At 38.3% G+C, this 13,184-nt stretch overlaps 2 protein-coding genes and 1 long non-coding RNA gene across 9 annotated transcripts; 2 read left to right on the top strand and 1 right to left on the bottom strand.

Moving 5' to 3' along the window:
• Positions 1–3,907: 3,907 nt before the first annotated feature.
• LOC136262427 (uncharacterized) lies at positions 3,908–5,075 on the bottom strand. 7 transcript variants are annotated; one of them, XR_010704196.1, is made up of 6 exons: positions 4,827–5,075; positions 4,726–4,783; positions 4,588–4,657; positions 4,448–4,531; positions 4,079–4,398; positions 3,908–4,026 (listed from the first exon to the last, which is right to left on the bottom strand). It is a non-coding gene; the product is annotated as an uncharacterized lncRNA (long non-coding RNA). The 7 variants fall into 7 exon arrangements; XR_010704199.1 differs by having other exon boundaries at positions 4,079–4,174; positions 4,215–4,398; positions 4,448–4,657; positions 4,726–4,790; positions 4,847–5,075; XR_010704194.1 differs by having other exon boundaries at positions 4,726–4,790; positions 4,847–5,075.
• Positions 5,076–5,565: 490 nt separating this feature from the next.
• LOC136246068 (uncharacterized) lies at positions 5,566–6,430 on the top strand. The gene is made up of 2 exons (XM_066037551.1): positions 5,566–6,358; positions 6,402–6,430. The coding sequence occupies exons 1-2, from the start codon at positions 5,566–5,568 to the stop codon at positions 6,428–6,430; spliced, it is 822 nt and encodes a 273-aa protein (XP_065893623.1).
• Positions 6,431–6,587: 157 nt separating this feature from the next.
• On the top strand, positions 6,588–7,910 carry LOC136262380 (kelch-like protein 15). The gene is made up of 2 exons (XM_066056631.1): positions 6,588–6,714; positions 6,770–7,910. Exons 1-2 carry the CDS (start codon positions 6,631–6,633, stop codon positions 7,751–7,753), a joined length of 1,068 nt encoding a protein of 355 aa, XP_065912703.1. The 5' UTR covers positions 6,588–6,630; the 3' UTR covers positions 7,754–7,910.
• Positions 7,911–13,184: the final 5,274 nt, after the last annotated feature.

The following is a 13,184-nucleotide window of genomic DNA, read 5'->3' as shown; positions in this document are numbered from 1 at the left end:
GAGTAAGCCACCGATGTTCGGCCACCAGGAATTTTCGGACACTCGTACGCAGAAACTATGCAGTGTATTCCCTTGCATTTTGCATTGCTATTACCTTAGACCATCACCATTTAGCCCACCAAGTTTCGTAGGATTTCTTCAAGGACTGTGTGTTTGGCGAGCCAATAAGCATGTGTCCGAATCGCATGACGTTTTGGCCAAAAGTATGGATTTTCGGACTGTAGCTCGCAAAGCACAATAAATGTACAGATTTGAATGAAATTTGGCATGCAGCTAGGGTAATCACTCAAGGTTCAGCCCACCAAGTTTCAGCTTATAAATCGATTTTATGCCTCAGTAATTATTAAATCTATAAGCGCATGTCGGCGTATCAAATATCGGACATTTATTGCCGCGAAAAACTACAACTTCTGATCAAATTTTTGAGCAAATTCAGATGATTTCAGCTTTTACACACTATAAAGAGCAAACAAATCACAACTGATTGTTATTTGAGAGCTCATATATCTTGTGACAGTCTGCAACTGCTCAGCTGACAAACTAGCTATGCACAGAGAGCCACAAACACCTGCTGCATAGCCACAGCAAACTGTAAAATCTTTATTGGAATATTCTCATGAGAAATGATACAGCATGCAAGAATTGTGAAGAGATTTTTACTGTATCTAAGTGACTGTTCTATTAGAGTAGTTCATTTTGCCTGACTGACTTATTAGAGTATCTTGTGTTTTATTCAAATTATGGGAAGCCACTAAATAAAACTGATACTATATCATGTGAGAAACCATTGCTTATACAACTAAAATAAAATTTGTAGTGTGTTCTGTTTATGTTAGATCCTTGATTTTGAAACCAGAAGTCTTGATATTGTCTTGCTCCTTAAAAGTAGCTATAATAACTTAAAATAAACTTAAAAGGGGTACTGAAGCCACTTAAAACTGCGTGGGTATAGCATGCCCTGACTGATGAATTTAAACATGCCACTCTTCCTTATAAAATCAGGCAACTACAATAGATGTACATCTAAATAATTTGGTATATGCCTTTCTTCAGTCCAACACCTATAAAATCTGTGGCATTTTCCAGATTTATGTATAGACACTTTACAATTGCAGGATTAGATCTCATAAAATTAATATAGCTTGACAATAACACAGTGAAAAGATGCATTGCCATAACATAGATATAGCTTTATTGCCACTAACATGTATTCAACTATTCTGATTTTGGTTTTCCTTATCCATTCATTTTAAATAGGATAAGTTTGCATATGTATACTAGTGCAGAAATGCAATGAATATATTCACACCAACTATTTAGCTACAAAATTTGATTGAGATGTAATGTGAAGTGTATAGTTTGAAGAGCATGCAATGTAGCCCGGATTGTTGCTAGTATTGAACTACATCCCGCAGTAAGTAGTTCCACGATAGCTCTGGGGATGATGTATGTGTTTGATATGCATGACCATGCACTCGAGGTCATTGATTAAGTTATTATTGGAAGGAGTTCAGTTAGACCATGGATGGCTTTACCATTGTAAGGATTGAAGAGTGATCAACATACTGGAACTCTGTATGATGGCAGCAAGTAAACCTTGAGTAATTGCATAGCATAGTAATAGTGTTTCATATCATAACAGTATACTTTTAATAAGGGAAAATACATGTACAGGCATGTAAAATTGCATGGATGATGCATACGATTTTAGGAAAACAATTACATAGACTTTAAATTGATTCATTTACTATAATGTATTGTCATGAGTTTCCAGCTCTTGGATCATCGCAGAGATTATTGATAGCTATATGTATACAAATCTTCATCAAAAGTAAGCACCTGATTGCAGCCACTGTCCTACACAATTAATCTTTGCAGGATATACGCAATGGAAGATTGAAAATGGCAACATGCTAGGGATGGTTCAGTTTCCAAGCTTTCATGAGATAATCAATTTATATAATATTTATCTTTTTCCTCCACCATGTGTCCATTAAACAAATTGTGCAGTCATTTATGCTTGTCACGCTTATTACACAAGTAAAGCCTTACAGTGTAGCTTTGTTATAATTACATCATGCGTATATTATGGCATGATGAAAGCAGCTTTATTGGTTACTTGAATGACAAATGATTCTCACTTTCCAATAATGATTTTATCTTCAGGGAGGCACAAATATACACGTGCACTTACAAACGATTTACACAATAGCAATTCAATGCAAAAATTTGCACAATATTGGCTATATGTATAGCGATGCATAATTAGATCTTTAACAGGGTAAAAATGCTTAAAATCATTCAATCACTTTAAAATAAAGGTTGCACATGGCTTCATGAAAGTTATAGTATAAAGGGCATGAAATGGTTCCTTCATATCAGTAGGATTCAGGACTGGGAGATGGTATCAAATTATTTTGCCTTGATATCTAACAAAACTTATAAGATTACAAGCAATTCCATTTTACTTAGAAAAGAGAAGAGCTAATTCAGAGTGTGAACTTCTTATACTTAGTTTCAAGGGTTACATTTTCAGGAAACTTCTTTGCACTATACACTGTTAAAAATGAAGTGCTATAGTAGCACCTCTAGGTGCTATTTTTTGACCAGAGCAATCAAAATTTAGCACTTTTAGGTGCTACCATAGCATTTTTAGGTGCTATCATAGCACTTCAGTTTTAACAGTGTAGGTATAGCCAAGAGTTCATATATATATATATAGGGAGGGATTATTATGAACTCTTGGTATAGCTAGCTATGTATTGGCGGTTAAACAATGTATGGCTTCTTACATCATATTGTAAGTATAAAGACAAGATATACCCTAAAGCAGTCAGACAAAATGAACTACCCTAATAGAACAGTCACTTTGATACAGTAAAAATCTCTTCACAATTCTTGCATGCTGTATCATTTCTCATGTGAGAATATTCACAATAAAGGTTTTACAGTTTGTTATGGCTATGCAGCAGGTGTTTGTGGCTCTCTGTGCATAGCTAGTTTGTCAGCTGAGCAGTTGCAGACTGTCACAAGACATGTGAGCTCTCAAATAACAATCAGTTGTGATTTGTTTGCTCTTTATAGTGTGTAAAAGCTGAAATCATCTGAATTTGCTCAAAAATTTGATCAGAATTTGTAGTTTTCGCCGCAATAAATGTCCGATATTTGATACGCCGACATGCGCTTACAGATTTAATAATTACTGAGGCATAAAATCGATTTATAAGCTGAAACTTGGTGGGCTGAACCTTGAGTGATTACCCTAGCTGCATGCCAAATTTCATTCAAATCTGTACATTTATTGTGCTTTGCGAGCTACAGTCCGAAAATCCATACTTTTGGCCAAAACGTCATGCGATTCGGACACATGCTTATTGGCTCGCCAAACACACAGTCCTTGAAGAAATCCTACGAAACTTGGTGAACTAAATGGTGATGGTCTAAGGTAATAGCAATGCAAAATGCAAGGGAATACGTTGCATAGTTTCTGCGTACGAGTGTCCGAAAATTCCTGGTGACCGAACATCGGTGGCTTACTCTACTTCAATCGGTGGCGATATAGCGTAGCCCTTGAAACGTACCCACTGCAATGAGGACAATAAGGAGGAGGGAGATTTCCACTATCACGACTGGCCTCGCGACTTGCTGGCACTCTTGCGGCCACCCTACTGTATAACCGCGCCCTTTATATTCATTAAATTATTGTAAACCATAATCGAAAACAGAGGTAATGCGGAAACGCCTTCCGATTATTCATCCCATTCATTGATGAAAAGTTATTCTCGAGGAATCGTGCGTATACAGGGAGTGATTATGTGATAATCCGAGCGTTTGGCGAATATTCATCCGATCATGGTGAGTTTTTCGTATTTCTTTAATTCCGAATTTCCGTCGCTCATCTCCTGTGCTATCTGAAGATATCTCCTTTGCTTTAGACCACCAAAAACAAATAGACATCATCCTATTAGACTTTTCCAAAGCATTTGACACAGTACCACACCAGCGACTACTAACCAAATTAAGATTCTATGGAATTAATGGTAATAGTTGCAATTGGATCCAAACTTGGCTTACTCACCGCTCCCAGTGTGTTGTGTTAGATAGCGAATCCTCAAGTCCAGTACAGGTGCTTTCTGGAGTACCACAAGGCACAGTGCTCGGACCATTAATGTTTCTGTTGTACATTAATGACATTACTAAAGATATCAACTCACCACTCCGCTTGTTTGCTGATGATTGTCTACTTTACAGAGTTATTAACAGTGCAGAAGACGCCAACATGCTTCAAGAAGACCTGAATAGGTTATCAGAATGGGCAAACACCTGGCAACTTAGATTCAATGTTAGTAAATGTACTGTCATACGTTGTACAAGATCCTTGACACCATTCAATCACGTCTATACCCTCAATAATCACATCTTAAATCTATCTGATCAACATACTTACTTGGGAGTAATCCTTAATACATCACTATCTTGGTCACCACACATTTCTAGTATTGTTACTAAAGCATCTAAAACACTTAATTTCCTGAAACATAACTTAAACAAATGTTCAGAACAAGTTAAAGAATCTGCTTATCTAACAATGGTCAGGCCACAACTAGAATATGCATCTGACGTCTGGGACCCTCACCAAACTGGAGATATTGTAGAGCTAGAAAAAATACAACGAAGAGCAGCACGCTGGGTAATGAATGATTATGGTAGACTTAGTTCTGTCACCTCAATGTTAAATCAGCTTTCATGGCCAACTCTCCAGACTCGCCGCAAATTATCTCGACTACAAACTTTACACAAATTTATTAACAACAAATATCACTTACAATTCCTCCATACTACCTACCAACATCACGATCCACGAGACAGTACCATCCACTGCACTACATCTTACCACATGTATCTACCACAGCACACCAAAATAGTTATTTTTCAAGAACAATTAATGATTGGAACTCCTTACCAGTAGATCTTGTTGAAGTTGCAGATGCTGACATTTTTAGAACTGGACTACAATCATTATTGTAATTGTGTTACATGTATTCGGGCAAATCTGAGCACGCCAGCAGGGCTGACTGCTCAGTAATAATAATAATAATCATAATAATCAAGGGTGTGGTACTGGGTGTTATATAGAATTACACGTATGGTCAGGTCATCAGTACAAACGGGCGCAACGATTATACGGTTGTGCCTTCGTTCACAAGCGAATCTATCCCGGTTAGTTCATGTCTCTAGACCTCGTAGTTTTCTCAAGCATTATTTATTTATTTATTCATTCATTAAATTCATTATTATTCATGGCGTAATCTCAACCGCATTTCTTATTATTCTTAGTACTTGGTTGTATAATTATTTATTATTATTATTATTATTGCAAAACTCTCAAGAGAGTATAAAATGCAATTATGAGTGCAAAAAGTTAATCAAAATTAAAATCACTAAATAGGTCAACAAGGTGTCAATTGAAGTAGCGTTAACTATTTCATTAGGTAATTTGTTCCATGTCTTAATGGTAGCTGGAAAGAAACTAAACTTGTATGCATCGGTCCGCGTTTAACGACAATGGCTGCCCGTGATACAGTGCTTGGTGTGCCGTCTTCTTTACAACGCTGGGTTATTGATAATGTTCAACTTGGCAAACAAATCGGAAAAGGAGCAAATGGCAGGATCCTAGAAGCCAAATGGGAAGGAACTGAAGTGGCCGTTAAACAAATTCACTCCATTTTTATTAACGAAGTAAGCGAGCCAGAGTTTCAGATATTCAAGCAAAGCTTCCTAAGAGAATGTGAGCAATGTAGTCGACTGCATCATCCCAATATAGTTCGTATTTTTGGTATTTACCTTCCTCCTGGCGCCAGAGTACATAGTTTGGTCATGGAGCGACTTCACTGTAGTCTAACTCATCTATTAGAACAAACTGCAGTCATTCCGATAGAAAAAAAGTTGAAAATCCTTTATGATGTGTCGTTAGGTGTTAGGTATCTTCACTCTCGCACTCCACCTATCATTCACCGCGATTTGTCGAGTAATAATGTTTTGCTTTCAAAAGCACTAGAAGCGAAAATTGGTGATCTCGGCACGATTCGTCTGGTAGACCCAATAAAACAGTCAAAATTGACCATGGCACCTGGTACAATACATTTCATGCCTCCTGAGGCATTAATCGCTAATCCACAAGGTGTTCGGTACGGAAGGGAGCTAGATGTGTTCTCATTTGGTTGTGTGATGCTCCACACGTTATCCAATCAGTGGCCTACACCTTCAGAACCTGTAGTCACTGATCCTGTCACGTTTGAAATGAAAGCTCGATCTGAGATTGAAAGGCGCAGAAGCTACTTTGATGGAATAGACAGAAGTAGGTTGCCTGTGTTGATCCCCTTGATTGAAAACTGCCTCAGTAACCTTCCCAAGAACAGGACATCAATAGTGACACTATCTGAACAGTTGAAAGGTATGGTTGGCAAGGAAAACACCTCAGATTTGCAGCAACAAATATTTCAGCTAAACGAAACCGAAAACGAAGAGGCCACACCAGTCTCTGGAATGTCCAAGTTGCGGTTTTCATCCTTACCTAAACTGCCCACACAGCTACAGCCAGTTACACCAGCAGGTTCCTCCGGTAGGAAAATGGGACAAGGCTTCCTTAAGCGGCTTATTGAGTGGAGTAAAACGAAAATAAGCAAAACATCTCCACCATACATGCAGAAACAGGTATGTTATTATAGCCATAAAGTATAATTTTATCTAGTATATGTGTAATGTCCAGGTCAATACTAAAAACAACCTCAAATTAACATGGCAGAAATGCACTGACGTCCCTGGGAAACTATGGGCTACATCTGCTGCTGAACTCAATGGGAAAGTGTATATTACAGCGAGAAGTTCTGAAGGCGCATATTGTGATCCATTTGGATATAACCACCATGAAGACTGCTGGTTCTCTCTACCAGAACTGCCTGTTATACGATTTAGTCTTGCAGCTGCTCCTAACAGGAAACATCTATTGAGTATTGGAGGAGTTGATGACAATGGTAAGGTAACCAATAAAGTATTCTTATGGGATGAGAACTATAAAGAGTGGCTCACTCCATATCCTGACATGCCAACTGCACGATGTTATTCCTCTTGCATTTCCCATGGATCATCAGTAATAGTAGCTGGTGGATTAACAGGTTGGAATCCTCTGGCTAGGACAAGATCAGTAGAAATTCTTCATATCAGTGAAACTGACTCACACTGGAGTATAGTTGAACAATTACCACATGTTACACAAGAAGCAATCCCTATAATTGTTAATGATAACTTGTACATTGCTGGAGGGTTTGATGAAGATCATGAGAGTACATGTAATGTAGTGACTGCATCTCTATCACAACTACTACGGAGTAATGACAGCAACATTAACTGTGGTCAAGTCTGGAAGAAGCTACCTGACATGCCTTACTCCTCATTATCCATCAACCACTATCAAGGTCAACTTATCACCTTTACTGGAGACCGTTTGGTTGAACATACAGATGAAGACAAGCCAGCATGGAGTTTGGTTCCACTGATCTACATCTACAATCCTGATACCAAGTCCTGGGACAGCATTGGAGAAAGTCCCCTTGGATACCTTATTGGATATTCTGTACATTTGGAGGAAAATAAAATTTTCTTTGTAGGAGGCCTGACTGGCACACATATATCTGGTAAAGAAGACGATATAGTAACAACCTGTATGTTATTAACATTTGCACCACAGCTTTAGATCTGTACTGTTACTAAGTAGAATACTGTAGCTAGATGTATTTATCATAATGTGTAGAGTATTGTTTATTAGCTAGCATTCATTGAAAGTGTGCCGCCACATGCAGAAATATATTGATGATGTATTGATACACAACTCAAAAGCAAGAGACGCAACTCAGTCAAGTTACACACAGTAGCTAGATTATCACTGACCATCCACTATAATTAAAGAATCACTAGTGTTATCGCTGGGGTGTTTGTCTTTCTCGAAATGCATGAAAAGGAGGATCTATGGGTAGGACAATTGCTTAATATACATTCTCTGTGCGTTTTGTTTATTTACTAGATGAACAAAAAATTGGAAATTTTAAAATGGAAACAGGGACCACTGAAAAAAATCCACGAAACAAGAAGGGATCGCTGGGGTGGTAATGTAAACCGAAAATCCCAATTTTGACTCTCTGTCATAAATTTTTAGTTGCATGTTCTGTCATTTTGAAACTAGTCAAAATAGGGATTTGTGGTTTACATCACCACCCCAGCGATGCCTTCTTGTTTCGTGGCTTTTTTCAGCTATCCATATTCCCATTTTAAAATTTCCAATTTTTTATTCATCTAGTTTGTGTACTTTTTATTAATCTAGTAATGGATATAGAGCGGTAACACCTGACGTCACAGTCGTTACATAATCACTTCCGCGGGGCAAAAAATGTACGCATGCCATTGGGGCACGAGTTTACTTATTAGCTGGACTATTTCAAGGTTAGAGTCCATTGCCACTCGTTTCCTCAAGAAATGGCTAAGGTTACCCCGTAGTGCTTCTAGAGTTATACTATACTATCCAGGAGTTTGTTGTCCCAGTGTTACTCATGTATCCAGGGAGGCAAAGCTCAGTCTGCTGTCCTGTGTCAGTGCTACTTCTGATCCTCGGCTCCAGGAGTTAGGCCTACAGTTACACCTTGGAAATGTTGCTTTGCAGATTAATGACAATGAATACTCCATCTTGGTCAACGCACGGAAGCAGCTATCTGTTTTACCATCTGCTCGTTCCCTGTATTTAAAAGCTAAAACTCAGCTTACACAGTACAATAAATCTCAATGTGAAAATCACTTGCAGACACTCCTGTCCAATCCAAGTTTGGTTGCTCTGCTGAATTGGAAAGCTCCTGCAAGACTTGGAATAGGCTACTGGCTGGGTTTCATCCTGGCCAACTATCATTTCTCTTACGAGCTGCTTCTGATACACTCCCCACTGCTATAAATCTGCGGAGGTGGTCAGTACAATGTGATTCAAAGTGTTTATTATGCGATTCCTCCCGACCCACAACAGTTCATATCTTGAATGGTTGCCCTGTTGCATTAAATCAGCAGCGTTACACCTATCGTCATAACCAGGTGCTTTCTGCTCTAGCCACTATGCTTACTAATGCTTTTGCTAACTGTCCATCTATTCAAGTGTTTGCTGACTTGAATAACCATCGAGCCTGTGAAGCTCCTCAAGCTACCATTCCAACTTGGGTTCTGATAACTCCATATCGCCCTGATATTGTTGTGTACAATTCGCAAGTCCATTCTGTTGCTATGTTGGAATTGACCTGTCCACTAAACTCTGCCCATCATCTGGAATCAGCACGGAATAGAAAGCAATCGAAAGTTGAATATTTACAATTATTGGTAGAATTTGACAGATTAAGTATCTCCAGTTATTATGAAACTATCGAAATTTCAGCACTTGGCCATTACCAACCAGCCTCCATTAGAAACTACCTGAACTTCATCAAATTTTCCAACCCTACCATAACTATCCCCAAATCTACTGTAAGGAAATGTTTAGATGATGCTGCCTACCAAAGTATTCTAGCCTCTGAGAGGATATTTTTGGCTAGGAATAATAAAGAGTGGCTGGATGTGACTAGTATTAGTTAATTTATATAGCTTCTTTTTATTTTATTTTTATATTCACACCCTTGCCTTGCCCATGCAGGTTCTTCCATAGGACCATACACGTGGTCGCATGTGACTGAGGACTATCACACTCTGTAATTTATGTACTTTCATCACTTCATAATTGATGGTTTTCTCTCTTTATTATTATTATTATATTTGTTACTGTGCAGAAATCAAAAAAATTGTTGTGCACAGGTGTGATCATAATGTATGTTCAGGTTGGTACAAAACTCATCTAAGGTAGGGGAGTGAATTACAAAGGGGGGGAGTGTGTTCCAGAGTCTGATTGTAGAAGGGAAAAAGGAAAATTTATAAGAGTCAATCATAGTGACAAGCTGTTTATAATATCCTTCCCTTGATGGACGATGATTAGGTATTAGATCATTTATAGGTATACTTAAATTGCCATTAATTATCTTATACATTGTAGTCATCTTAGAATTGTTTCTTCTTTCTTCGAGGGTAGGTAAATTTAATGATGACATCATTCTTGTTACACTACTAAATCTAGAAAAATTATTGTAGCAAAATCTGGCTGCTCTCTTTTGGATGGATTCGAGTTGGTTTATATTGGTGTGGGTGTGGGGGGCCCAGACAGAGGATGCATATTCAACAATGGGGCGGACCATCATCTTGTAACAATTGTTCTTAACAGAAACACGGCATTGGTGAAGATTACGACGCAAAAATGCTCTCAAAGAAAGCATTATGCTCTCGTCTAGGGGGGTCTGGAGGCATGCCCCCACAGAAGATTTTTTGAGAATTTACCCATCTAAGGTTAAATCTGGTGTAAATTTGGACCAAAAATTGCTCGACTAGTTATGCTAGTGATAATAACAAAGCAAAACGACTGAAGTATGATGTGATAGACCAGCTTCCTCCAGGACAAGACACTTATGGCGTACGCGTTGTGATACAGACTACATTATAGTCAATCAACTCAATTGATTTAAAAATGCAATAACATGCACACATGCATGCACATTAGAAACAATCATCAGTTTAGTCGGTGACTTGTGGCTTCCGGATGAATGGTTTTGTATAGACGAGCTGCAGGCTATAAAGGAACATGTACTTGTAAATTACAACAGAAATTGAAAAAATAAGAAACAAACAGTTTATATCTCACACAATGTTCCTTAACTGAAAAAGTTAAAGCACTCAAACAGTTATTTCGAGTATCCCTGATGTGGTTAACACTCTAATTTATGAGGTATAAATGTGCCATGATTAAACCATGCAGACACAGACACACACTACATACACAGTATGGCTTTGAAGTGTACTAAGCGGAAGCAAATTTTGAGGTTAGTGCAAGATAATATTGTGGTTAGGGACTAAATAGCTTCAAACCCTTTGGAATGTGTTGGTTTCAATCATTAGACATTTATTCCAACATATGCATAGCTTTAAAAACATCGCATTCAAAAGTGATTGTATTATATGAATATTTTACACAGGTTGTCTACACTAATGCACACGACCAAAAATGTACTAAATTTCTGGTAATGTTACAGACTTCTGTTGACGCTTTTCAAAAGCTGGTCTTGGTGCCTTGCTTGTACTTCCTGGTGGCTCAAACCTATCAATTGACCTTGGAAATATAGTGGGAATAGCATCTGGCTTCAGGCGCTTGGCTGTTGGCAATCCCATTTGATCTCTGTAGCGACTACCTTCAGTATCAAAGCAGCTGGCTTCAAAGTGCTTAGAGCTTAATACTGAAGTTGAAGTTTGGCCTTCCCAGTCACTCCTTCGCTTCCTCACTGCACTGGTCCATTTTCTTCGTAATCCTTCATCTTTTGGAAACGCATGAAAACTGCAGCCTTTCCCACTCTCGAATCCGCTAGCAGCATCATTACAACCAGCTACTATACAACGGGTGGGCATATTCAGTCTTCGTTGAACAATTAATTAAACAGCTGCAAACCACTTCTACAAGTACAATACTGTCAGCTGTAGTTGTGTACTTATACTTGTAGCAATGTAGCTACTCCTGCACTCTCTCTTGTGTGTTTCAGCTTGTACGGGTGTACACCGGATCTGATGATGACAGTGTATGATGCGGCTTCCGAAATGAAACCACAAGTGTAGCCACAAGTGACTTAGCTAAACTAGGACTGTGATTATTAGCCAAACCATGTCAGAAACTTAAAAACTAATAGTACCACATGTTTTTAGCAACAATATACTACAATGTAATAGTAAGAAAAGTTTTCACTGCAGTTGACCTTTAAAGATGTGAGTTAACATAGGAGAGATTTCGGTTGCTGTAGTTTTCAGTATGTATGGATGAATCGAATTTGGTCCGGGAAATTTGGATAAATCACAGTTGGATAATATGTTGTAGACTCCTCGCTCAGTAATCTCAAACATTTGCAAATATCAAATAGGGATGGACCTATATCAGAGATGGTGGAGGTATCCTTGGTTGTAAATACAGATTTGAAATGTTGGTTTAAGATGTTGGCTTTATCAAATGGATCTGTCATGGTATGGCCACTTTGTGGATCTTTTAAAGTGCTAATGCCACAGTTTCCTTGTTTTCAAGTTTTCAAGTAGTGCCACAATGGCTTTTTATTGTTGGATGCTGAAATCAGGTTTGTTACATAAGATTTGTGTTGATGTTTAAGTTTATGATCCACCTCCTTCTGTAATGATTTATATTCTAACCAATCATTTTCACAATGGTGGCGCCGTGCTCGGTTGTATACTCTTTGCTTTTTTTGTATTAATCACTTTAAAGTAGTAGACATCCATGGTAAATGAGTCCTTGTGCTTAATATACTTTGGTAGGAGAATGATCCTTAGCAATTTGGTTTTGTGTAAAGAACATCCAGTTTTCATCTAGGTTTTGAGGTGTAGAGTTATTTAACTCAAAGTAAATATGTGATAGTTCTGACAGTTTTTCTCTGTTTGTATCCCAGTCAGCTGACTTGTAGAGGTACAGTAGATGGTTCGGGGATGCCATTTAATCATACGTGTCGGAGTTTGGACAGATAATATGACTGCAGCATGATCACTAAAACCAGAAACTGGCTCGCAAGACAACACAGAATCTGGGTGAGTGGTGAAGCATAAATCTAATGTATTATTACCTCTAGTTGGAAAAGTGACTAGTTGAGACATCTGGGTGTCTTCAGCTAAAGCAATGAGTTTTTCACTGAAGTGATATGGCACATATGATTCTGTTAAAGTACCGTGTTCCCAGTCAATGCCTGGGCAGTTGAAGTCACCACCAAGAATGGCTCGGATACGAGGGTGTTTCTGCTTGATAGCATCTACAAAGGATTGCAAGTCCTCAAGTACTGTGTCAGTTGAGTGGGGGACAATAAAAGAACCAACGATTATATCATTGTTCTTGCCAACATGGACATACGTCCGCACAATTTCAATAGGTGAGTTAGTGTCTATTTGTGAGGAGTGAACAGTGTTCTTGACTGAAACAAATACACCACCACGACCATAGTTGTTTCTGCCTTTCCTGTAAGTATGAAAGTTTTTTG

Source organism: Dysidea avara, chromosome 1, assembly GCF_963678975.1.
Source record: "Dysidea avara chromosome 1, odDysAvar1.4, whole genome shotgun sequence".
Taxonomy (NCBI): Eukaryota; Metazoa; Porifera; class Demospongiae; order Dictyoceratida; family Dysideidae; genus Dysidea; species Dysidea avara.
The sequence above is the reverse complement of the archived record's forward strand: the minus strand, read 5'-3'. Positions and strand labels throughout refer to the sequence as shown.

Coding starts and splice junctions, on each gene's coding strand:
- LOC136246068 (XM_066037551.1), top strand. CDS start 5,566: ATGGCTGCCCGTGATACAGTGCTTGGTGTGCCGTCTTCTTTACAACGC. Junction 6,359..6,401: donor CTTTGATGGAATAGACAGAA/GTAGGTTGCCTG, acceptor AAACTGCCTCAG/TAACCTTCCCAAGAACAGGA.
- LOC136262380 (XM_066056631.1), top strand. CDS start 6,631: ATGGGACAAGGCTTCCTTAAGCGGCTTATTGAGTGGAGTAAAACGAAA. Junction 6,715..6,769: donor CACCATACATGCAGAAACAG/GTATGTTATTAT, acceptor TGTAATGTCCAG/GTCAATACTAAAAACAACCT.